This window comes from Salvelinus alpinus, chromosome 2, assembly GCF_045679555.1.
Source record: "Salvelinus alpinus chromosome 2, SLU_Salpinus.1, whole genome shotgun sequence".
Classification (NCBI taxonomy): domain Eukaryota; kingdom Metazoa; phylum Chordata; class Actinopteri; order Salmoniformes; family Salmonidae; genus Salvelinus; species Salvelinus alpinus.
The window spans coordinates 58,689,572-58,715,010 of NC_092087.1; the positions used below are offsets into that span (position 1 = coordinate 58,689,572).

Genomic DNA, 25,439 nt, shown 5'->3' on the forward strand with positions numbered 1-25,439 from the left:
TTTCTGTAAGGCTATTAAGACTCTATACAAATGGTAACAGCTCTATCAAATTGAAATATGGCACCTCACCTAGATTTGAGTTAAAGAGAGGAATTATGCAAGGTTGTCCTATCTCTCCGTACCCGTTTTTATTAATCACCCAACAGCTTACAAATTATTTTAAATAATAGTCCTGTACAAGGTATTTCCATAGCTGGTAAAGAAATTATTATAAGCCAGCTGGCTGACGATACTACACTGTCTGAAAGACGCTAACCAAATTCCCATATCGATCAATGTGATTACAATCCTTTTCCAAAGCGTCTGCTCTATATCTTAACATTAATAAATGTGAACTAATGGCTGTCAAAGATTGTGTGACACCCTCATATTATGGTATTACAGTGAAAGAAGACCTTACATATTTAGGCATGACCATTACAAAGGATCAGGATCAGGCTTGCTAAATTTTAACCCTCTTACTAAAAAAAACAGAAGAAGCTACATCAATGGCTACAGAGGGACTTATCTTTAAAAGGAAGAGTCCTAATAACCAAGGCTTAAGGTATCTCTAGACTAACATATGGCGCTCTATCTTTATATCTTGACGGTAAAATAAGCGAGGACATAGACCAGATGCTTTTCAACTTTCTGTGGAGAAACCGTACCTATTACATTAGGAAAACTGTTGTAATGAACACTTATAAGAATGGTGGGCTTAATTTTCTGGACTTTACTACCTTACATAATACTTTTGAGATCAATTGGATAAAACAATTCCTAAGAAGACCCACTTCTATGTGGAATTTTATTCCTCATCATGTCTTCTTTACTTTTGGTGGCCTTAACTTCATGTTGGTTTGCAATTATAATATTGACAAAGTTCCAGTGAAACTTTCTGCTTTTCATCGGCAGGTTTTCTTGTCATGGTCCTTAATTTATAAGCATAACATTTCTCCACACAGATATTATATATGGAATAATCGAGATATATTGTATAAAAATACTTCTTTGTTTTTAGAATATTGGTTCCGAAATAATATCTTATTGGTGAGCCAACTGGTATATGCAGAGGGTCTTTTAATTAGTTATAAGGAATTCGTATCACTTATCGCACTACAAGGTCCCTGTAACACCTAAAGAATTTGCAATTGTTTTAGATGCCATTCCCTCAGGTGTTGCTTTATTATTCAGGAACGTGTCAAGACCTGACCTTCAGAGCCTACCTTCCATTGACCCTGTTGACTCATCAGTAGGAAAGATTTGTTTCTCTTTTGGTCCATTCAACAACAGAGCGATATGAACCTTGTTTCAGCAGGATGTTGCATCTATACCTTATGTCATGCCTTATTGGAATGGATTTATTGATAATATCTGTTGGGAAAAAAAGTTTGGATGTTCCCACACACATACCTACTTGTTACCAAAATTCAGGAAGTTTTCTTTAAAATTATTCATAAATATTATCCTGCCAACCACAATATGAAGAAGTTTACGGAAAACATCAACTCAAATTGTTCCTTTTGTAATGACCACCCAGAAACAGTGTTGCATCTTTTTTTGGCATTGTATTCATGTAAGAAAACTGTGGCAAGACATCAGTAGATTTATAATTGAACACATTTATGAAGATCTTACACTATTGTGGAGAGATGTACTGCTTGGATTCTTTACCTACTATAGAAATAAGCTGAAACATTTTATGTAATTCATTTCATTATTCTTTTGGACAAATTTCATATTCACAAATGTAAATTTACAAACAAAACACCACATATTCTTACCTTACAGAAATAAATTGAACTGTATTTTAATACAATTAAATACTCTACTAACAAAAAAGCTGTTAGAATAATAAGTGTATGTATGTTCTTTAAGGTCCTTGTGTAATGTGATATTGTACCCCCTAGCCCAATTGTCCTTTGTATATTATTTATATATATAATTGTGTTCCCACATGTACTTTCTGCATTGATTTGTTGTTAATAAAAAATGTATATATTAAAATAAAATAAAATCCTTCCTCCCTCGCCCTGCAAGTGTATACTCGTCAGACGTCATGATACGTCATCAGACGTGTCCACTTAATTTGAGGGGATATGGTGTGTCTTAAGTGTTTGGACCGTAATTGTGTTATTCATGACTCCATCTAGTTGCGTAAAAAACGTAATACGGTCCATTCTCCCCTATCATATTTGTGCTGTCTGTTTCGTCACTGATGCACATGATCTTGCCTTTTTTCAATACAAGGAATGTTTTCACCATATCCCTCGTATATGGCACAAGGATTAATTTCATAGCTCTAATTTATCACTGCGCCTTTCACTAAGCCTACTTAATTTTACTCATATTCATTTCCATAGCCTACTTGCGTTTATTTTAGCGAAGTGGATCGCTACCGCAATCTAAGTTGTGCCCTCTGCTCTTCATTACCTCTCAACACTTCCTAAATTCTCTAAATGGGATTTTCTTTCACTACTAATTTCCTCAAATAAGTTCGATATCGTTCGTTTTCGAATCCTTTTCATGAAATGAAGACGATTGTGAGGATTTGATTTGGTTCTTTACTCACTCTTCTTCTGTGACTTGCGTGAACCTCAAGACGCTTGCTTCAAAGGTGAGTGTTGACTAGCCTACAATAATAGTTTATCTGAGGCCAGGTGAAGGAATGTCAAGACATTTTAGTATAATACATTTGCTTGACATTACACAAAGGATTCGCAATCGACAGCTTTTCTCTTGTTGGTTCTCATTGCTCGCCTCCCCACCACCCCACAGTGTTCTGAATTGACAGTATCATTTTTGGCTATTTCACCCTAGGATTTATATCCTGCGTCATTCATTGACTATGTTGTTGACAGATTTTACCCCCATCGCATAGCCAACATAGGCTACTATACAATAATGCATGCTCGACCCCTCCTCGATTGAACTGAAGGTATACGATAATCAATACACACACACCGACCATAGTAATTCAACATGGAGTTGTAACAGCACCTGCTCTGATGCATACAGCCCAATTATAACCTACCAATTAAAGCGGGTTAAGATCAGTATGTATGTGCATGATCTGCACTTAAATATACCCTAGCTAATAACCTTTATAATAACCAATCTTTCACCAATGGGGTTACAATGCGTTAACTTGCGTAAATAGTGACCGTCTGGTACGCAACATTTTTTTCCGGCATTTTGGTTATAAAAAATATTATGATTTGGACAGGGGCACAGTTGTGTACATCACATACAGTTTATGCTTGACCCCAATCGCCTGATATATATATATATTTGCGACAGCCCACATTTACTGGTTTGAATGAAACAGATGTGCATCCCTGGGAATTTTGGCATGGGATGTTGCCAAGTGTCAGCATATCTAAATGGAGGCTATTGTTCAAGTGTGGCTTAAATACACCATTGCATTATAATAGAATAACACAGCCTCAAATGCATTGATATGCTCCCATACACCGGTTCATAACACCCTTACCAATATAAGGATAGTTTTAGTCAATTGGATATTTTTAACATCCCCAAATATAATAGTATGTGCTGTTGAGTCTTTCAATGTCGATCGGATCTTGTTGATGTGCTTCCCCTAAGGATTTCTCCAAGGACTGATATGGGTTCAAAAGAGCCTATATAATGTGCCTCATTAAAAGGGAACAGAAGCCCAGTTCCAATTTAAGTCTGTTTTCATGGCTCATTGTCTTCCAATGGTTGATACTGTGTATCTACTTCCCCTTCTTACAGTGTGGAACATGGCTTAACGATGCCTACTCTCATTGCTTCAGGGAGAGTATCACATTAAGAGACGGACAGAGGAAGTGGATCCAGCGTCAAGTTTATCTGCTGGGTTCTCCCCTGGCTGCACTCCTCTGCTCCGCTCCCCTTCTTCCCCCTCTCCATTCATTCTCTGTGCACTGCCATGGAAGAGAGAAGGTTAGATGGAACAGGCCGATAAAACCTAGTTTTCTGGAGAGTTGGGGTGAGACAAGGACTCCAGGACTGCGGAGACACTGCCGTCTCCTGTGGAGTTCTTTTATCAAAGCTTTTGACATCCTTTTACAGGGACCACGAGACAACATCAAGGTGATTCTTGGTCCAATCTTGGGTTACGTCTCAAATGGCACCCTATTTCCAATATATAGTGCACTACTTTTGACCAGAGATCTATAACCTTATTCTCAAAAGTAGTGCACTACTACTAGGGTGCCATTTGACACACCCATGTTCCACCTATCTGGCAAGTCCAAGCATTATTGAAAATGAATATCACTGCCATTTTGTATGTTCTTCTGTGAACCAAGCCTCAATTCAGTGGCCAGGCTATATTTAGCAGAATTGTGGATTGTTCTGAGGATTATGGATATTTTCTAAGTAGAAAAGACCTGAATATTTTTCCATTTAACCATGTTTGTATTTGCTCCGTGGAACAGGGTAGACCTAAGCCAGAATGAGGAGCACACACTCCTTTTTTTGTTCACTTTTGATCTTGAAAAACATGCTTGTTTCCCCCTCCAGGGAAAAAACAAGATGAATCTTTCGATTGTCCCATCAGCCTCAAGCAAAGTCCCAACTAATTTCATCAATGGCGCAGTAGCACATGTAGGAACTATAACCATAATTCGTTGAATGTGGGGATTACATTTTTTTTTTTTTGCCTTGGCATGCCATCGAACTGCATTTCCCTCAACTGTGTTTTCCCTCAACTGTGTTTTCCCTCATGTTGTACGCACACACATACATACAGTGCATTTGGGAAGTATTCAGACCCCTTGACTTTTTCCTCATTTTGTTACGTTACAGCCTTTTTCTAAAATTGCTTAAATAGTTTTTTCCCTCAATCTACACACAATACCGCATAATGACAAAGCAAAAACAGTTTAGACAATTTAGCTAATTTATCAAAAATAAACTGAAATATCACATTTACATAAGTATTGACCTTTTACTCAGTACTTTGTAGAAGCACCTTTGGCAGCGGTTACAGCCTCCAGTCTTCTTTGGTATGACGCTACAAGTTTGGCACATCTGTATTTGGGGAGTTTCTCCCATTCTTGTCTGCAGAACCTCTCAGGCTCTGTCAGGTTGGATGGGAGGCGTTGCTGCACAGCTATTTTCAGGTCTTCAGAGATTCTCGATTGGGTCAAAGTCCAGGTTCTGGCTGGGCCACTCAAGGACATTCAGAGACTTGTCCCGAAGTCATTCCTGCGTTGTCTTGGCTGTGTGCTTAGGGTCGTTGTCCTGTTGGAATGTGAACCTTCACCCCAGTCGGAGGTCCTGAGCTCTCTGGAGCAGGTCTATGTCAAGGATCTCTCTGTACTTTGCTCCGTTCATCTTTCCCTCGATCCAGTCTCTGCCACTGAAAAACATCCCCAAAGCATGATGCTGCCACCACCATGCTTCACCGTAGGGATGGTGCAAGGTTTCCTCCAGACGTGACGCTTTGGATTCAGTTCAAAGAGTTCAATCTTGGTTTCATCAGACCAGAGAATCTTGCTTCTCATGGTCTGAGAGTCTTTAGGTGTCTTTTGGCAAACTCCCAAGCAGGCTGTCATGTGACTTTTATTGAGGAGTGGCTTCCGTCTGGCCACTACCATAAAGGCCTGATTGGTGAAGTGCTGCAGAGATGGTTGTCCTTCTGGAAGGTTCTCCCATCTCCACAGATGGACTCTGGAGTTCTGTCAGAGTGACCATCGGGTTCTTGGTCACCTCCCTGACCAAGGCCCCTCTCCCCCAATTGCTTAGTTTGGCCGGGCGGCCAGCTCTAGGAAGAGTCTTTGTGGTTCCAAACTTCTTCCATTTAAGAATGATGGAACCTACTGTGTTCTTGGAGAGCTTCAATACTGGAGAAATGTTTTGGTACCCTTCCCCAGACCTGTGCCTCGACACTCCTGTCTCGGTGCTATACGGACAATTCCTTAGACCTCATGACTTGCTTTTTGCTCTGCCATCCACTGTCAACTGTGGGACCTTATATAGAAAGGTGTGTCCCTTTCCAAATCATGTCATATCAATTGAATTACCACAGGTGGACTCCAATCAAGTTGTAGAAACATCTCAAGGATGATCAATGGAAACAGGATGCACATGAGCTAAATTTTCGAGTCTCATAGCAAAGGGTCTGAATACTTATGTAAATAAGGTATCTGGTTTTTTTTGCTAAAATTTCTAAAAACCTGTTGTCACTTTGTTATTATGTGGTAGTGTGTGTAGATTGCTGAGAAAAATGTTTTATTTAGAATAAGGCTGTAACGTAACAAAATGTTGAAAAGGTCAAGGGGTCTGAATACTTTCCGAAGGCACTGTACATGCATGCACACAGTACATTCACATACTCTACAGTACACATGGCTATGGATGCCTATCTATGGCTTTTCTCACACTGCATATGCACTAGAGGTCGACCGATTAATCGGAATGGCCGATTAATCGGGGCCGATTTCAAGTTTTCATAACAATCGGAAATCGGTATTTTGGGGCGCCGATTTAATTTAATTTATTTTTTTGTTTTTTGTTTTTTTTTTTTTTACACTATAATGCAATTGTCATTATTACAAAAATGTGTGTGTGTGTGTGTATGATATATATATATATATATATATATATATATATATATATGAATACATATATATTTGTTTTTTTTAATTGGCCGATTAATCGGTATCTGCTTTTTTTGTCCTCCAATAATCGGTATCGGTATCGGCGTTGAAAAATCATAATCGGTCGACCTCTAATATGCACACACATTGTCCTTTTTGTTTTATAAGACTTTGAACTCGAATGAGTTTGGTTTCCCCTGTATGCAACTCAAAGGAACTGCCCCTAAACCTATATTTTGATTCCTAATACAAAACAATTCCCCTCACTACCACCACATATTTACACACCCTCATTCATTCAAACATTTTGTATTTCTTCCATTGATTGCTACCAGCAACATGAATTGAAACTACACGCTAGACTTCCTATGGAATGGAGAACCTGCATTTTTTTATGGAACGAGAAAAGATGTTGATCGGTCTTCATCCTCAGGTGCCTGTTCACATCGGTTGGCAGTGAGAGGAGTGGTTGGTTGGTTGATTCTGGTTTTCAACCAACCACCAAATCAGTCCCTCTCCCTCTCTCCCCTTCCTCTGTCCACATTTCCCTCTCGCTCGCTCTCTTCCTATCAATCTCTCTCTCGCTCGCTCTCTTCCTATCAATCTCTCTCTCGCTCTCTCTCTTCCTATCTCTGAGTATTGTAACTGGGAACAAATCACATGATCACAGATCCTGTTGTTCAAGCTTTCTTGCTCAATATTAGGGGATGTGCTACTAGTTGTGCAGCTGCAGCATTAGTTCCGTTGTTTACACACTAACTTTGAGGCTACTAAGGGTGTGCTGGTCACATTGTCATCCTGTCAAAGAGCAGTCGCAGTCCCTTGAGGGGTTTCGACAGTGTCTCAAGTCCTAAATTGCTTCCTTCCCTCTTCTCTTCAAAAGCCTCATTGCTACTGATTGGTGACAGTAGGGCACAATATTGTGAAACTTTCAAATAGAAATGCAGTAAGTAGAACAAACATACTTCTCTGACATGTAGATTAAGGACTCAAGTCAGCTCTGTCCCTGACATTTCTACGTGCTAGTTGTGTACTAAAGGTGGCCCAGGTGATATCACTGAACAGGAGCATGGTTGCATTCCGATTCTCTACCCTTCTACCTAATGCACAATCCTCCCTCATTGATGTGTAGGAACAATGGTGGGAAATTTCCAGCCAATGCTTGCACCAATCAAAAGCTTTTAAATCAATGACTAGGAGTGCGGAAGTGCATACCTCGGGAGAAAGATCGAGAAACCTCTGTGTGGTCGTGGAGGAAAGACGTCTGTGATGGTTGTGATGGTTGTTTTGAAGTTATTTAGTGCATACTGTACAGCAGACACCTCTAGCGATTAAGCTTTACCTCCAGTTGAAGGCAAAAGGGTTTGGGATGTATCTCAACCTTGTTCCGTCACTATGGTCTCTCTTCCTATAGTTTTTCAATCGATTTGTATGGCACTGTGCTTATCTTTTGTCACAGTTCACTGAGCAATACACTCATTTTTCAAATGCAAGCTTAGGGGCAAGAAAAATGGCCATGTGTTGTTCATAGAGAGAAACCTTGTGATGAACCAAACCCGTAACCCTGGAAAGCCATCTTTCTATGATCAGTGGCCTGGGACACAGGTTCATTGGAATGTTCTTTAAATCAGGTCATGCAAAATTAATTAGGGATGTAGGGTTTTCTACAATAAGTTGCATGCTGTTCTAATGTAGCATGTGCTAGTTTAGCAACCACACCGGTATTCTGCACAACACTGCCTTCCATCAGAACTCTGCACTCTGTAAAGTTACTGTCAGTAGTAGGCTTACTGGTACACCACTAAAACCAAAGCTTTTTTTCTCTGCAGTAGTCTCATCAAACGCCCACTAACATTGAGCTGTCATCTACCCCCCGGCTGTCTCTCTGTGTGACTAAGCAGCATGACACTGAGGAAAACGTTATTCCCCCCACTGGGCTGGCCTTCATTTTGACTACAGATAAATTAGAGCCATGCATTCTCACACACATTCCCATCCGTATTTATAGATGCACACAGCAGGATGTTTTTCCTTTTCCTCTGAAGGTGTGTGTGCATGCATGAACTAGGGCTGGGCGGTATACCGAATTTTATGATATACCGGTATTGATGCAGGGACCAGTTTGGGTTTTTACTTTACCTTCTATACCGGTGTTTGGGTTGTTAAATGTGATACGCCATGTGTAATGTACATTCTTATAGTTTACTTCGCTTCTTGAGTCATCTCTCTCCGCTCTTTCCGCCGTGCCACTTTCCACACAGATCTAGCCACGCCCCCTGTCACTCAAGGAGCACATTTGATATTCCTCAACCACGAGCAGTGTTGCCAACTTAGCGACTTTGTCGCTATATTTAGCGGGTATTCAGACCCCTCTAGCGATACATTTTCAAAAAAGCGATTAGCGACAAATCTAGCGACTTTTTCTGGTGTTATTGGAGACTTTTGGAGACTCTGACATGAAAGCACGTATCTTTCTTACTCTTCTCAACGAGCAGTGGGTGCTGCGTGGGCCCCACCCCCGTCCCAAAGCACTCACAGGCGGCCCAGTCCTGGCGCAGCAGTCCCTCCCAGCTGCAGTCAGAGCAGGAGATGTTCACCCCTCCGCGTCCAGACTGCAAATGAATCGCGCATGCGGGAAGCCGCCGCTGATAATAACAGTGATGGTGTAGACCTAAATCAGCATGTTGTTTGTGCAAGAGTATCTTCTAAATCAAAGAGGAATATGCAAGCAAGAAAATGTTAGCTACATGAAGTAGCTAAGAGAAAGCATGCAATGTAGCCAAAGCTTATAGGAAACACTTAAACACACCTTTGTTCCTACTCTGTCACAATAACTCCTCCTTGTCATTTTAATTTGTTGTCATGTCAAACAACACTGTATTCAAAGTGCCCACTATTATATTCTAATTATAGAATTAAAATGGTCATTCTATTTCCATGATTCCAACAGTTTTGCTCAAATTCGCAAGTAAGATCGCAATTGCAACATTTGGCTAAAAATAAGTCCTAGATTATTTGCCCATATCGTGCAGCCCTACGTGGCAGTGTGGAAATTATCTCAATTGAGCAGTGGTGTAAAGTACTTTAAGAAAAAATCATTTTTTGGGTATCTGTACTTTACTATTTTTATTTTTGACAACTTTTACTTGGTCCAATTCATGCACTTGTCAAGAGAACATCCCTGGTTATCTACTGCCTCTGATCTGGAGGACTCACTAAACACAAATGTTTTTGTGAGTGTTGGAGTGTGCCCCTGGCTATCTGTAAATTAAACAAATAAAATGGTGCCAGCTGGTTTGCTTAATATAAGGAATTTGAAATTATTTATACTTTTACTTTTGATACTTAAGTACATTTTATCAATTACATTGACTTTTGATAATTAAGTATATTTAAATCCAAATACTTTTAGACTATTACTCAAGTAGTATTTTACTGGGTGGCTTTCACTTTTACTTGAGTAATTTTCTATAAACATATCTTTACTTTTACTCAAGTATGACAATTGGGTACTTTTTTCACCACTGCAATTGAGTGCAGCAACTGCAGAAATGATCAATGTGCTGAAATTTGTTTTAGTCGAATTGAACAGTATAAAACAATCAGAATGGAGAAAGACTTATTGAAATCACTTAGAGTGTATGTGTTGCCACCCTAGGATCACTCACTACTCATAAAGCAAATGTAGTAGTACTTTTATCATTCAAAAACCAAAAATACCGTTTAAAAAAAAATACGAATTAAATACCGTGATATAATATTTTCACCATATCGTCCAGCCCTAGCATGAATGCACACGCATGAACGCACACACACAGCATGTTCCTTACCTTTTCATCTGAGTACACACACACACACACACACACACACACACACACACAGCAATGTATTAAAAACCCCAAAACAGAGAAGAAATCTCCACACCTGCACTCGAATGTGTCAAAATCCATTCACACTCATGGACAAATGCGGCAACACAGACACAACCACAACCTCAGATGCTGCAGCATACCCCCCCCATTCCTTTTTTAGCTCTTCCCAGTAAATCTGCTCCTCCCCCACCCTCTGTTAGTCACACTCAACCCTGTCTGTCTTCACACGGCCGTAACACATCTCGGCAAGAGGAACACGTGTAAATGCTGTTCATTGACTACAGTTCAGCGTTCAACACTATTGTTCCCTTCAAGCTCGACACCAAGCTCAGAGCCCTGGGTCTGGACACCACCCTCTGCAACTGGATCCTGGACTTCCTGACGGGCAGACCACATGCTGTAAGGATTGGCAACAACACCCCTTAACACTGGAGTGCCCCAGGGGTGTCCTCAGTCCTCTGCTGTACTCCCTGTTCACCCACGACTGCGTGGCTTTGCACGTCACCAACTCCCATCATAAAGTTTGTTGACGGCACCACGGTTGTAGGCCTGATAGCCGACAGCGCCGAGTCAGTCTTTAGGGAGGAGGTAAGTGAAATGGCGTTACGGTGTCATGACAACAACGGGAGCAAAACAAAGGAGTTGATTGTTGACTTCAGAAAGCAGATGAGGGAAATGTCCCGATCCACATCAATGGGACTGTAGTCGAGAGTCACGATTTTTAAATTCCTCTGCGTCCACATCACCAAGGACTTGTCCTGGACCAACAACGCCACCCCTCTTGTCAAGAGGATGCAACAGCATCTCTACTTCCTAAGACGGCTTAATAAATTCGGCATGCCGCCCCGGGTTCTCTCCAAATAATATCACTGCACTATCGAGAGCGTACTAACCGGTTGCACCATGGCCTGGTTAGGAAATGTCTCAGTCCACGACCGCAAGGCCCTCCAGTGGGTGGTGAAGACGGCCCAGTACATCACTGGGACCGTGCTTCCACCCATCCAGGACATCTACTCGAAACAATGGCTGAGGCAGGCACGCAGCATTATCAGGGATCCCACATACCCCAGCCACAAGCTGTTCTCTCCCTTACCGCCGGGCAGACGGTATCGGAGCATGAGACTGCTGAACAAGCCATCAGACTGCTGAACACTTGAACTGGACAGGCCAGCTGCTCTGATTCTCCCAACCTTTGCACAACTAACTGCTACCAGACTCTTATTATACTGCTCAATTTATACACTTGCCCGCCATCCCCCTTTCCCCAATACACAAGTAAATATTGTACTATAAATTGCCTTCCTGAATTTTACTTATGCTAAAATGTTTATTCTACTCTACTGCCATTTACTTTATGTTCATATTCTTGTTTTTTACCATTTCTTATTGCTGTTGCGTTTTCGAGAAGGAACCTGTAAGTAAGCATTTCATTGGACAATGTATACCAACTTAACTTGTCTGTACACACACACAGTCACAGTGAGTGTGTTGGAAACTGGATTTGAGAGACACGTGTGTGTGTGTGTCAGAGCTTCTGTTCTCAGGGACAGATCATAACAGCTGCTCACACACACTAACTGTCTGGAACTGAGAGGCCTGCTGCTCACAACGGAACAAGCTGTGTGCGTGTGTATCATCTAGCCTGTAATAGGCTTCCTCACTGTGACTCATTCTGTTGTGCAGAGAGAAAAATTGAACTGGTGTCTGTGTCCATGTTTGTAACTGAGAGACCCGTAAGAACAGGATTCAACTTAAAATGCAGCGGTTTTGAACTAATACTAGAATTACAGGTGATGACAACAAAGTGTTGTTGCCAACTTCGACCGAGACCGGTATTTCCGTTCATCGCAGTTATACACTGTCTTATTGTGTATATCTGTATTTATTTATGGTTGGTGTTCACCAGGTTGGTTTTCATTATTTTAAAATGTTTTGCAATAGAAAACAAAATAAGTGTGCCGTGTTGGACAAGTCCAGGTAGTCCCCTCCTTGTTTCAGCCTGTTTTATTTTGTTTGGTTCCTAATGAACCCCACCCTGCTGAATGATTATACCGTTGCACGGAAAGGGGTTATATAGAACCAGTCAGGAAGAGAGGTGTCTCTCCATCCAATCATCAGTTCTGGCTTGAGTGAATTGAATTCAGTGTATAGAATTGAATTGAGAGATTGCATTGAATCAAACAGGTCTGATCTGCATTGAGAAAGATTGAAATGGATCAACTTGAGATTTGAATCATTGTTTCTTTTACTCAGGCCTGCTGATGGGAGCGGGCAAGAGCAAGCCTAAGGAGCCGGGTCAGCGCTCACTGAGTCTGGATGGAACCATTGGAACAGGCTTGGACAGCATGCACCACCACCTCAGCCCAGCCCAGCAGACCCAGACCCCCAACAGAAGTCCCGCCGTAGGGGGCACGAGGCGCGGCCACCACCCCGGGCATGCCCCTACCAACACCCCTGAGCTGGCACTGTTCGGCGGGGTGGACCACACGGGCAGCATCATCTCTCCTCACAGAGGACCACTGGCAGGTAAGTGGAGCAGGGCTGCGTGAAGCAGGGCAAAACATTGTGGAATGTTCAGATGGAATGATTTCAGATCTTACAATGACAGCCTTGTCAGGTCATGTTCATTAGGCACCAAATGAAAGAAAACAAACTAAAACAGTGAGGCACTGCCTGTCCCATAAGATACACACATTTTTGTTTTTCTGTTGAAAAAAGGTTAAAAAAATGTTTTCTGTTGCTTGCTCTAATAAACACAACCCTGATTCTAGCCCTTCTAGTGTTGATTGGCTCTGATAGTTGAGGCTTTTTAAATTTTATTTACAAGTTTATGACCTTTCCAAAGCATCAACTCTTCTCACAGAGGACCACTGGCAGGTAGGTGGAGTAGGACGTTCCAATGCTGCCTAGGCTGCATGAAGCAGGGAAAAACTTTATGGAACATTCAAATGGAAATATGTTACATGTCCCTTTGGAATGTAAATGTCACCCATTTCTTTTAAATAATTATTTCTCAATAATCATTTTGGGTACAGATTAAGTGTAAAGCAAACATCCTTCCCCTGAAGGATCTTTCTATGAATTTTGTTTGAGGAAGATCCAAAATGTCATCATTCACATGAATGCCCCTTTTTTATCAACTCGACTAAACTGGATTTGATGTCCTTAGGCCCTAAAGCGTAGTTCAGAGTTTGGGCACCATCGCTCTAAAGCAGCGCTTAGAAAAACACCCTGAGTCATAATGAAGGTAAAGGAACACTTTGCTTATTTTTTACCTCGTGTTCATGATATCCAGCACCTACCAGTGTCTTTATCTTTTTGACTACAAAACATAGAAACACACCATTTTCACATATATAGGAAGTAAAACATATTTGAAGTGTTCCCTTAAGGCTGCAACTACTTAGAGTGCAAAAACATCTTCAGTTTGACTTTGAAGACTCACAGACCAGACAACGTTACAATATCCAAGTTCAGCGCCAGGAATCTAACTATGTGTCTAGACAGGTCAGTAATTATTTTGCATCTCCTGTAAAGAGATTGGTTGCCCTCTCATATTGGGAATTTTCTGCAGGCTCGGGTTATCCCCCCGGCAACTAATTAACCAATCAATGTAGGCCCGAGATGCCACGTTCTAAATCAGGTGGCTGTTGTAAGCTATATATGTTGTGACCTTCAAGGACTATTGGGCAGCCCTAATGTAAATGCCCGATATCTCTTAGCGAGAGATGCTAAATTGTATTATACAGCTCAGTGTTTCCTCTTTTCTTTCTGTTGGCGAAGTGCAAAGACCTCCAATGTAATGTTTTAAGATGCCAATGCCAAAATATTAAATTGAGACAACATATGTAAGCGGGGTCAACAGAGCTAGTAATCCTCCTGCCTTAAGTAATGGTTAGGGAAAAAATAATACCCAGTTCTATGAATCTATGTTAGTATTCAGGTTTATATCAATATGAGCTGTATATTGCAGGAAGAGGATACTGTACTTTTTCCCTTTTGCTGTTTCTCAGATGTGTGTTAGCCCAACTCTCCCATGTCTAAAATACAGTGTTTGTGTGTGTGTCTGTCCCACAGGAGGTGTCACTACATTTGTGGCGCTCTACGACTATGAGTCACGGACTGCCTCGGACCTGACGTTCAAGAAAGGCGAGCGGCTGCAGATCGTCAACAACACGTAAGGAGATGCCCACGTCATCGTCTTCCTGTTTAGATCCAACATATCCACGCTCTACTTCCACCTAGACACACACACTCATCCAGACATAGACAAGCCCAAACACACACGTTGTTCTGTAAACACAGCAAGCACGCTGTATAAACACACACCCATGAGCTCGCTTGCTCGCTCGCTCACTCACTTGTGTGCGCACACACACACACACACACACACACGCACACAGTCACAGAGTGCCCACTTATTCATAATTCCTCGTTAGCCAGACAACAATGTCTGTCCCCTTTCTCTCGACCCCATCACCTCGGTACAACACTACTACTAATGCTTTCAGATCTTACATTGACAGCCTTGTCAGGTCATGTTCATTAGGCGCCAAATGAAAGAAAACAAACTAAAAGCATTGCCTGTTCTATACAAAATCACACATTTTCATTTTTCTGTTGAAAAATGTAAAATAACGTTTTAATGTTGTGTGATCTAATAAACACAACCCTGATTCTAGCCCTTCTAGTGTTGATTGGGTGTAATAGTTTGAAAGGATTTTTTAATTTGTTTTCATTTACAAGTTTATGACCTTTCCAAAGCATCTCTTCAAAGGACGCAAGCCAGTTTGTTTCCAAAATCTTTATTTGTTCCTTCACTGGGTATTTTGGTTGCAGCAGGATAAAAGACACAAGTACAACAGAGTTGCGTTAAAGACATAACTCGTAAGACACTATAGGAAGACATTTAAAATGCATGGTTCAAATACAACCATTTCAGGTCAAGCCATTTTGGAGTTAGATGCCGATTGTATTTTTTCAGTTTTCCAGTTATTGTTCAATGGTCTGAAATGCTTGAGGTATGGTCTTGTCTTGTGTGCTGTGCAGTGCTGTTTGCTGCATTTCTCTCTGTATGTTTTTGATGTTCTCTGCTGTTTCTGTTATTTCCCTCTCTCACGCTTCATGGTTTCTCTTAGGAGAAAGTACAGCTTCAGGTCAGTGAACTAGTCCTTTTTGAGCCCCCTGTCTTAACTTATCTCTCCACCGTTCCTCTTTCCATTGAACCTGTTTTTCCTCAAAATGTACACTGAGGTAATATTTGTTAACCCAAGCTACAGCATGTGGAGTAACCAGTCTTATTTGTTGTTGTAAGATTTACTGCTCACTACAAGCAAACCAAACAAGTGTGCTTATGAAGGCAAAGGTGAATTGGCACAGACTATGGTACAATCTGTCATATTGTGTTCACTTGGTATCCCTGTTTTATTAATTCTTATTTAGTCAAGAGAGTTTAAGATTATTTTATTATCCTGTGAGTTTCATGATGTGAGCACAGAAATCGGTGTACTACACTTGTTGACTCACGGTGGTGTTTTTAGGCTTCAACCACTGTCAAATAGTCTGTATCTGATGCGAATGACCAGTTAGTACCCTGAATGAGCCCAGGGAAGGGTTCTGATTGTCCCAGTCAATAACCCTGTCGTCTCCTCCTCTCCTCTGTCGTGCTGCAGGGAAGGGGACTGGTGGCTCGCTCGGTCTCTGACCACTGGAGAAAGCGGTTATATCCCCAGCAACTACGTGGCCCCCTCTGACTCCATCCAGGCAGAAGAGTACCTCAAATTTTCTTTCTTCCTGTTTTCTTGCAGATTGCCGTTTATTGTCATGAATCTTGTCCTGGAGGCAGAACTGAGTGATTTCCAATAGATGGGCCAGCTGCAGTCAAAATTGGCTAAACTGTAAAAATGTGTGATTTTTTTGTTGTTGTTGCTTTATGGTCTTAATGTAAGGTTAGGCATTAGGTTTAGCAGTGTGGTTAACGTTAGTTTAAAATCAGATTTTATGACTTTGTGGCTGTGCCAGCTAGTGGTTTGCAAAATTTGGGTAAAATTCCAGGTTTTCCAGAAATTCTTGATTTCTCTAAGGTAGGTGTGTGTGTGTGTGTGTGTGTGTGTGTGTGTGTGTGTGTGTGTGTGTGTGTGTGTGTGTGTGTGTGTGTGTGTGTGTGTGTGTGTATGTATGTATGTATGTATGTATGTATGTATGTATGTATGTGTATATATATATATATACACACACACACACAGACCCATGTGAACAGTAAAATACCCTATTCGCAGATGTACTTCAGTGGTTCTGAATGGGCAAAAGCAGTGCTTCATAGGGACATTAAAGGGACATTTACCCTCCAAAATCAAAGTTTGTCAGGTGTTTTCAGAGCTGAAAAGTTGAGAGAACTCCACATCACAGCCCATCTATTTTGTAGATCCAGCAATATGTCACAATCCAAAATGAATGAAAAAGATAAGCACCATGTTTAACTTCTTATGCCGTCCCACCTGGCCAACATCCGGTGAAATTGCAGAGCGCAAAATTCAAACTACAGTATTATAAATATTTAACTTTCATAAAATCACAAGTGTAATACATCAAAATAAAGCTTAACTTCTTGTTAATCCAGCCGTCGTGTCAGATTTTAAAAAGGCTTTACGGCAAAAGCAAACCATGCGATTATCTGAGGACAGCGCCCCGCATACAACATGAAAAACATATTTCAACCAGGCAGGTGCGATACGAAAGTCAGAAATAGCGATATAAAAAATGCCTTACCTTTGACGATCTTCTTCTGTTGGCACTCCAAAAGGTCCCAGTTACATCACAAATTGTCCTTTTGTTCGATAATGTCCTCCTTTATATCCATAAAAACTCAGTTTAGCTGGCGCGCTTCAGTCAATAATCGACCCAGTTTCCCTCTATCAAAATGCATACAAAATGAATCCCAAACGTTACTAATAAACTTTTCCAAACAAGTCAAACAATGTTTAGAATCAAACCTTAGGTACCCTAATACGTAAATAAATGATACAATTTAAGACGGAGAATCGTTATTGTCTTTACCGGAGAAAAATACCAAAGAACGCGCTCTCTTCCACGAGCAGCCAAAATGGGAGCCACCTAGAAAAACTTCAATTTCTGGATAATTCTTCCAAAAACCAGCCTGAAACTCTTTCTAAAGACTGTTGACATCTAGTGGAAGCCCTAGGAACTGAAATCTGGGAGGACTTGGTCTTATAATAAAAGTGATAGCCATTGAAAATAGGGGTAGGCTGATTTTTCTTTTTTGGGGGGATGGTTTGTCCTCGAGGTTTCACCTGCAATATCAGTTCTGTTATACTCACAGACATTATTTTAACCGTTTTGGAAACTTTAGAGTGTTGTCTATCCAAATCTACCAATTATATGCATATCCTAGCTTCTGGGCCTGATTAACAGGCAGTTTACTTTGGGCACGCTTTTCATCCGTACGTCAAAATACTGCCCCCTACCCAAGAGGGGCTAGGAACCATATAACATCCAGTTTTTTCTGTGCTTATTATTTCCATTTATTTGGTTGTGGCATATAACTGGATCTACACAATCAATAGCACGAGATGGAACCTCTTCTTAACATTACGCTGTTTTTGAAGTCTGAAAACATGACACCAACTATGACGACGTTCCTTTAAAGCTGCTTAGTGGCAGGTTCTCACTGTTCTTTCTTACTCACTCTGGCCCACTTTCGCAGGTGGTATTTTGGGAAGATAACTCGGCGCAACTCGGAGAGGCTCCTTCTGAGTTTACAGAACCGACGAGGAACCTTCCTGGTCCGAGAGAGCGAAACCACTAAAGGTGAGAAGAACCTCTGAGAGAGCGACGGCCATTTTAGACATGGATTAGAAGCACCTTGATTATTGTCAAATTCCTTCTTGATGTTCTCCTTTCTTTTGTGAAGTAGTCCTTTCTAACACAGAATGTACTGACCAAATGCGTGAATAGATACTTTTTGGGTCTTTTTGTCCCGGGGGCCTCTAGCTGTGAATCGGTGGCGTAGGGTGGGGGTTATTTTGGAGGAATTGGGGAGTGGAGCACCTGTGAATGGACGGGGGCAGTGAATCACACAGGCAGAGCTAAGTCACCGTGCGAGGGTGCTGGATTACCTCTGGCTATAAAATCTCTGCATGCACACACACGCAATCACACACACAGTCACACACACACTGTCACTCGCATACACACACACAAGCACACACAGGGGGAGGGTCTATGGAAAGGATTTACAGCGTAGGCTGCTTTAGATTCCATTCTGCAGGGCATAGAGCTCATGTTCTAAGGTATAGAGTTCATATGGTGTAGTGTGTAGTTTGGTCTGTAGGCATGGTGTATGCTGATGTGTGTGTGTGTGTGTAGGGTGCATAGTAGTGTGTAGGGCTTGTGTTATAGTGGGGATGATCTATGCCATAGTGTTGAGGGTGCAAGTATACTAATGTGCACTAATATTTTAGTGAGAAAGGCTTGTGTTGTAGTTTTGTAGTATTTATGCCATTTATGCCGTATGATGCATGCAGAAGTGTGCAGGGATCATGCTTTTAGAGCACGTGTCAAACTCCAGTCCTCGAGGGCTGATTGTCTGCAGGTTTTCACTCCTTCATTGTACTTGCTTTTAAGAATTACAGTCATTGATTAGTGACCGCCCCTCATCAGGTTGTCTAGGTCTTAATTGGAAACAAATTGCAGACCGGATTGGAATTGAGTTTGACTCCCCTGCTTTAGAGGGTAGAGTAGGGTTGCATGCTCTAGGTAGTGTGCTTCATTCCTTCAGTCCTGGCTCAGGGGGTACCATTAGAGACGGCGTCTTGCCGCCGGTTTGATCTGAAGTCCGGAGAGCATGATGATGCTTACTTTCATTACCGGTTTGATTCCCACATGGGCCACATACACGGAGTGTACAAAACAGTAGGAATACCTGCTCTTTCCATGACCAGGTGAAAGCTATGATCCTTTTTGATGTCACCTGTTAAATACTCTTCAATCAGTGCAGATGAAGGGGGAGATACAGGTTAAAGAAGGATTTTTAAGCGTTGAGACATGGATGTGTATGTGTGCCATTCAGAGGGTGAATTGGCAAGACAAAATATTAAAGTGCCTTTGAATGGGGTATGGTATTAGGTGCCAGGCGCACTGGTTTGAGTGTGTTAAGAACTGCAACGCTTCTGGGTTTTTCCCGCTCAACAGTTTCCCGTGTGTATAAGAAATGGTCCCAAAACCCAAAGGACATCCAGCCAACTTGACACAACTGTGGGGAAGCATTGGAGTCAACATGGGCCAGCATCCCTGTGGAACGCTTTTGACACCTTGTAGAGTCCATGCCCTGATGAATTGAGGCTGTTCTTTAGGGCAAAAGGAGGTGCAACTCAATATTAGGAAGGTGTTCCACATTTCTTGTGCACCCAGTGTATTTTGTACATTTACATTCAGTGGTCAAGTTTATTAGGTACACCACCCCGTTCACAAATCTTTCGCTCCTACAGACAGTGATGCACGTGGCCGTGGCTTGCTATATAAAACAGGTGGGCAGGCAGTGAGGCATTCAGTTACTGTTCGATTGAACATTAGAATGGGCAAAACTCGTGACCTAAATGACTTTGAGCAGTGGAGGATCCTCAGGGGAGGACCATCCTCAGTGAATTGCATATAAATTCAAACAGTAGCCTTAGCAGCACTCTGTAGGTTGGCACCATGGTGTAGCTGGAGGACACTTAGTTTCTTTCCTCCTCTGGGTACGTTGACTTCAATACAAAACCTAGGAGGCTCATTGTTCTCACCCAGGATCAGATAATTAATCTAGTATTGAAAGCACAAGCTACAGCTAGCTAGCGCTGCGGTGCATAACATGTCGTGAGTAGTTGACTCAAAGAGAGAGAAAGACAATAGTTGAACAGTCTGAACAAAATCATTTATTCAAAAATGACCTTCACTTACTTAGTGAATGCAGCTAGCTAGTTTAGCCTACTCAAACAGAGAGGGATGCTATGTTAGCTAGCTGGCTATGGCTATCCAACACTGGAACTCTTCCAAGTCAAGGTAAGCTTTTGGTTTTATTAATTTATTGCGAACGGGGCCCACCAGTGTAACTGCTTGCTGCTGACTGTACTGAATGATTGTAGCGTGTCTACAAATGCGTTAGTTCTAGTAGTTATGTTGACTATGTCGTTAATATGGTGACAACGATGTAGGCTGTGTGTAGAGGTTATGATATGAAGGTTTGGCTTGGAAAGTTTTTTTTCCGCCTGGTCACAGAAAGCTGATGTGTTGTGCACTGAAGTCTATAAGCGATGGGAAAAGTGAGAGGAGGAGAGCACGTAGATGCGAGAAGGAATTATACAACAATCAAAGGGATCATGCTGTTTGTATGTGGCTGCAAACAGAACAAAACAGGGTGAAAAACATACATGAATTTGCCCAATAGAAACTCTTGTTTTCAACTGTTGGACTAATGATTACACCCTAGATCAGCTAGATCTCCCGGGTGGCGCAGTGGTCTAGGGCACTGCATCGCAATGCTAGCTGCGCCACCAGAGTCTCTGGGTTCGCGCCCAGGCTGGGCTGGGTTCGCGCCCAGGCTCTGTCGCAGCCGGCCGCAACCGGGAGATCCGTGGGGCGACGCACAATTGGCATAGCGTCGTCCGGGTTAGGGAGGGTTTGGCTGGTAGGGAGGGTTTGGCCGGTAGGGATATCCTTGTCTCAGTATGTAAAAAAATATATAAAAAAATGTAATAAAATGTATGCACTCTACTGTAAGTCGCTCTGGATAAGAGCGTCTGCTCTTGGCCGGTAGGGATATCCTTGTCTCAGTATGTAAAAATGTAATAAAATGTATGCACTCTACTGTAAATCGCTCTGGATAAGAGCGTCTGCTAAATGACTAAAATGTATAAGGGCAAGAGTGTGCAAGCCGGTATTGAATGTGTCAATGTGTGTCAATCTGTCACCTTGATTACTCAAATTTCTCTAAACCTGTGCAATTACATTGTAAACTTTAATTCATAGGCTAGGTTGTAGCAACCCCATGAAGCGTATAGGGAAAATTTGAGTATCATGCAGTAGCCTAAACCTGTTGATGTTACATTGAGCTGGGTGAATGGAATAGGAATGACAGTCATCCAATATACATTAATAGAAATAAGGCCATGTTCATAAAACAAATATTGTATATACAGTACCAGTCAAAAGTTTGGACACACCTACTCATTCAAGTTTTTTTCTTTATTTGTACTATTTTCTACATTGTAGAATAGTAGTGAAGACATCAAAACTATGAAATAACACATATGGAATAATGTAGTAACCAAAAAAGTGTTAAACAAATCTAAATATATTTTAGATTCTTCAAAGTAGCCACCCTTTGCCTTGATGACAGCTTTGCACACTCATGGCATTCTCTCAATCAGTTTCATGAATAATGCTTTTCCAACAGTCTTGAAGGAGTTCCCACATATGCTGAGCACTTGTTGGCTGCTTTTCCTTCACTCTGCGGTCCAACTCATCCCAAACCATATCAATTGGCTTGAGATCGGGAACGGCTGGCCTCTTGGACTTTTCATGCACAACAGTGTCTATGATTTACCGAGAATGGTTACAAAAAACATCCAGTCAGCTGTAGTCCTGAGGTTGAAGGAGAATGGCATGAATTGTGCAAGCTAACAGGCGGGCCACAAACAGGCAAATAACGGTGCAGTACAACAGTGGTGTGCAGAACGGCATCTCGGAATGCACAACTCGTTGGTCCTTGTTACGAATGGGCTATTGCAGCAGATGACCACACCGGGTTCCACTCTATCAGCGAAAAACAAAAAGAAGCAGCTCCAGTGGGCACGCGATCACCAACACTGGACAATTGAGCAGTGGAAAAACATTGCCTGGTCTGCTGAATCCCGTTTCCTGTGACATCATTCTAATGGCAGAGTAAGGATTTGGCGTAAGCAGCGTGAGTCCATGGCCCCATCCTGCCTGGTGTCAACGATACAGGCTGGTGGAGATGGTGTGGGGATTGTCTTCCTGGCACACATTAGATCCCTTGATACCAATTGAGCAATATGTCCATGCCCCAAAAGTCCGGTTTTTCTAGGGGCAAAGGAGGGTCCAACCCGGTAATAGATGGTTGTAACTAATAAACTTGATCCCAGGAAGAGCTAATGGGGATCCATAACAAATACAAAACTGGCCACTGAGTGTATATGTCACTCTTAAAGTTGACAGTTCTGTAAGTGGCTTTGGATAAAAGTGTCTGATAATGACTATTTTATATTATAACATGCAAGTGTCTCACAATTGAAGTGTATGGGAAGTGCGTAATCAGAATTTGCTCTTCGTATGCACCCACCAGTGATTGATATTCACCATGGATTCTATTGGTAGTGGTACAGCTGTGAGTACTGACTGTTGATGTGTTTTAGTGATTTATAAAGGCATAGGGAGTGGCACAGTGCTATTGAGGCTTACCCTCTGTACTGGTTGTAGTGTACAAGTTTTTTTTAGCATCAGCCGTTCCAAATTCTGGAGATCAATTTTGTTCTATTATTGTTTCTTATGTACTCATGGCTGTGCAATGAATTTCTCTGCTGGGACAATGTCGTTTGAATTCAATTTAATTCAATTTGTTTTGACCCATCTCTCGTTACACACACACTTTGTAATTATTATTTGTTTTTATGAACAGGAGCCTATTGCCTGTCCGTGTTGGACTATGACAACACTAAAGGTCTCAACGTCAAACACTACAAGATACGCAAGCTAGACAGCGGCGGTTTCTATATCACCTCACGCACCCAGTTCAGCAGTCTGCAGCAGCTGGTCTTCCACTATCGCAGTAAGTAACAAATTATAATCACATTTGTAATGCCTTTGCTACTTACTTACAACAATTCCTATTATACAGAGAGTAACATCAAACTTGAAGTGAATGTTTTTGTATTTATTTGTCCATGTACTATAATATGCATGTCAAGGTCATGATGGGGGCAATTGTCATTCTGTTTTCCAACTAGTGTAAAGTGAGTAGTACATTCTATCTATCTACTTTTTCTTACATGGTATGCAGTATCTTTGTCAAGCATATTGATCATGCGTCAAAGTGAAACAGAATAGAGGCTACACAGACATTGCTCAATAACTCAATAAGAATATCAAACAGATTGGCACATCTGACAATTATCAGAAATGTCTCGCAGAAAACTCTGCTTCTACTGTCTAATCTGGATAGTGCTAACAAGGGTGGACAGTGCTAAATGTCTAGGTGGTAACAGTATGCCTCTTTCTATCTCTCCCTACCTAACCCCAGAGCATTCAGACGGGCTGTGCCACTGTCTGACGGAGGTGTGTCCCGTGCTGAAGCCTCAGACCCAGGGCCTGGCCCGCGATGCCTGGGAAATCCCACGGGAATCGCTCCACCTCGACCTCAAACTGGGCCAGGGCTGTTTTGGAGAGGTCTGGATGGGTAAGATGCGCGTGCACACATTAGCCTTTTACGGATATATTTGTATCTGCATTTAATCCACCAAAAAGGATTGATTTTATAGAATGCAGAGAACACGCTTGGAGAAAAAAAGCCATTCTAATCCTATCTTGCCTTGGCACGCTACAGCAAGGCTGGACACTGCATAAAAGTCGATTTATGCTTGATCCGGCAATGCGGTCCGAAGGCCTAGGACGGATGGCTAAATACCAATACATTGAAAATGTGTCCTATGTCGTTGTTTTCCAGCTGGCTAGCATGAGGTAGCTCAGTCTTCAGATACACATTTTTTTTTGCTGGAATCAGTGCAGTTTATCCTCCTTTCACTAGAGTAACACACAGTTTTTCCATTAAAAAAAATCTTGTCTTTCTTGTGCTCTTAAATTCTATGTGGCTCTTACATTAATGCTCTTTCCTCAAATGAAACAAATCTGCTATCTGAGTACCTTTTGAAGGGCTGTTTTAAGCACAATCATACAGATTTGTTAAAAAAAAATCCAGCTATAATAATAAAAAATATCGGCAGATATATCAGTTATCGTGAATATTTTCATTCTAAATACAATCGGTGTCGGATCCAAAAATACCATATCTGTCAGGCTCTACTTTTCATTCCAATTTCATGTATTTCACCTATAACTTCATATAAGAACTGTGTGGTTGCTTGTGGCAGAAACGTGCGCCTGTACCATGGGTCGTCTGGGTCGCCGAGAGAAATAATGTACTCCTTTAGCTACGTTGGCTCGGGTCTCTGACCTATAGCTTTTGTGTTTCCACAGGGAAGTGGAACGGTACAACGCGGGTGGCCATCAAGACCCTGAAGAAGGGCACCATGTCCCCAGAGGCCTTCCTTCAGGAGGCGCAGGTCATGAAGAAGCTGAGACACGAGAAACTGGTGCAGCTCTACGCTGTGGTGTCTGAGGAACCCATCTACATCGTCACTGAGTACATGACCCAAGGTAACTGTAGACCACACACATCATCATTATTATCAGTATGGCTGTCCATCGTTTCCAAAAATAATGTTGCTTCTGGGGATGAGTTGTAGAACAGATGTGGCTACCACTATTGTTACAAACACACACATTATCACGTAAGTAGGGAATAGGGTGCCACGTAATCATAATCATCTTAATCATCATAATCACTTAGTACATGAGGCACACACACTCTTCATCATCATCATCACTGACTACAATGGTTCAAGCTGGCATGTGCATGCTCACACACATCATGTTCTTGTGTTCCCTCCCTCCTGCCTTCTCTCTCTCAGTATGCTGATAACACTGTCGCTCCCACAGGTAGCCTGTTGGACTTCCTCAAAGGTGACACGGGCAAGCTGCTACGTCTACCCCAGCTAGTGGATATGGCATCTCAGGTGGGACATTCAGTGCAATGTTGATTATACCTTTCATGTAATTATATTATTTAAGTCAATTTAAGTTATTTTGCCATCTTCTTTTGTTCCCCTCCTTTCTTCACCTTATCCCC

At 41.8% G+C, this 25,439-nt stretch overlaps 1 protein-coding gene across 7 annotated transcripts in view; it reads left to right on the forward strand.

Annotated features, from left to right (window-relative positions):
* The first annotated feature begins 2,150 nt into the window (after nucleotides 1–2,150).
* The window catches only part of LOC139565694 (proto-oncogene tyrosine-protein kinase Src-like), a 59,378-nt gene continuing 36,089 nt past the window's right edge, over nucleotides 2,151–25,439 (forward strand). Inside the window, exons 1-11 of one of the 7 annotated variants that reach the window (XM_071386201.1) lie at nucleotides 2,151–2,596; nucleotides 3,736–4,074; nucleotides 12,713–12,985; nucleotides 14,537–14,636; nucleotides 15,598–15,615; nucleotides 16,132–16,230; nucleotides 18,183–18,286; nucleotides 23,154–23,303; nucleotides 23,775–23,930; nucleotides 24,728–24,907; nucleotides 25,250–25,326. In XM_071386201.1, coding sequence (XP_071242302.1) covers nucleotides 12,721–12,985; nucleotides 14,537–14,636; nucleotides 15,598–15,615; nucleotides 16,132–16,230; nucleotides 18,183–18,286; nucleotides 23,154–23,303; nucleotides 23,775–23,930; nucleotides 24,728–24,907; nucleotides 25,250–25,326 — 1,149 coding nt within the window. In that variant the 5' untranslated portion in view covers nucleotides 2,151–2,596; nucleotides 3,736–4,074; nucleotides 12,713–12,720. The other 6 variants (XM_071386225.1, XM_071386207.1, XM_071386212.1 and 3 more) reach the window with 6 other exon arrangements.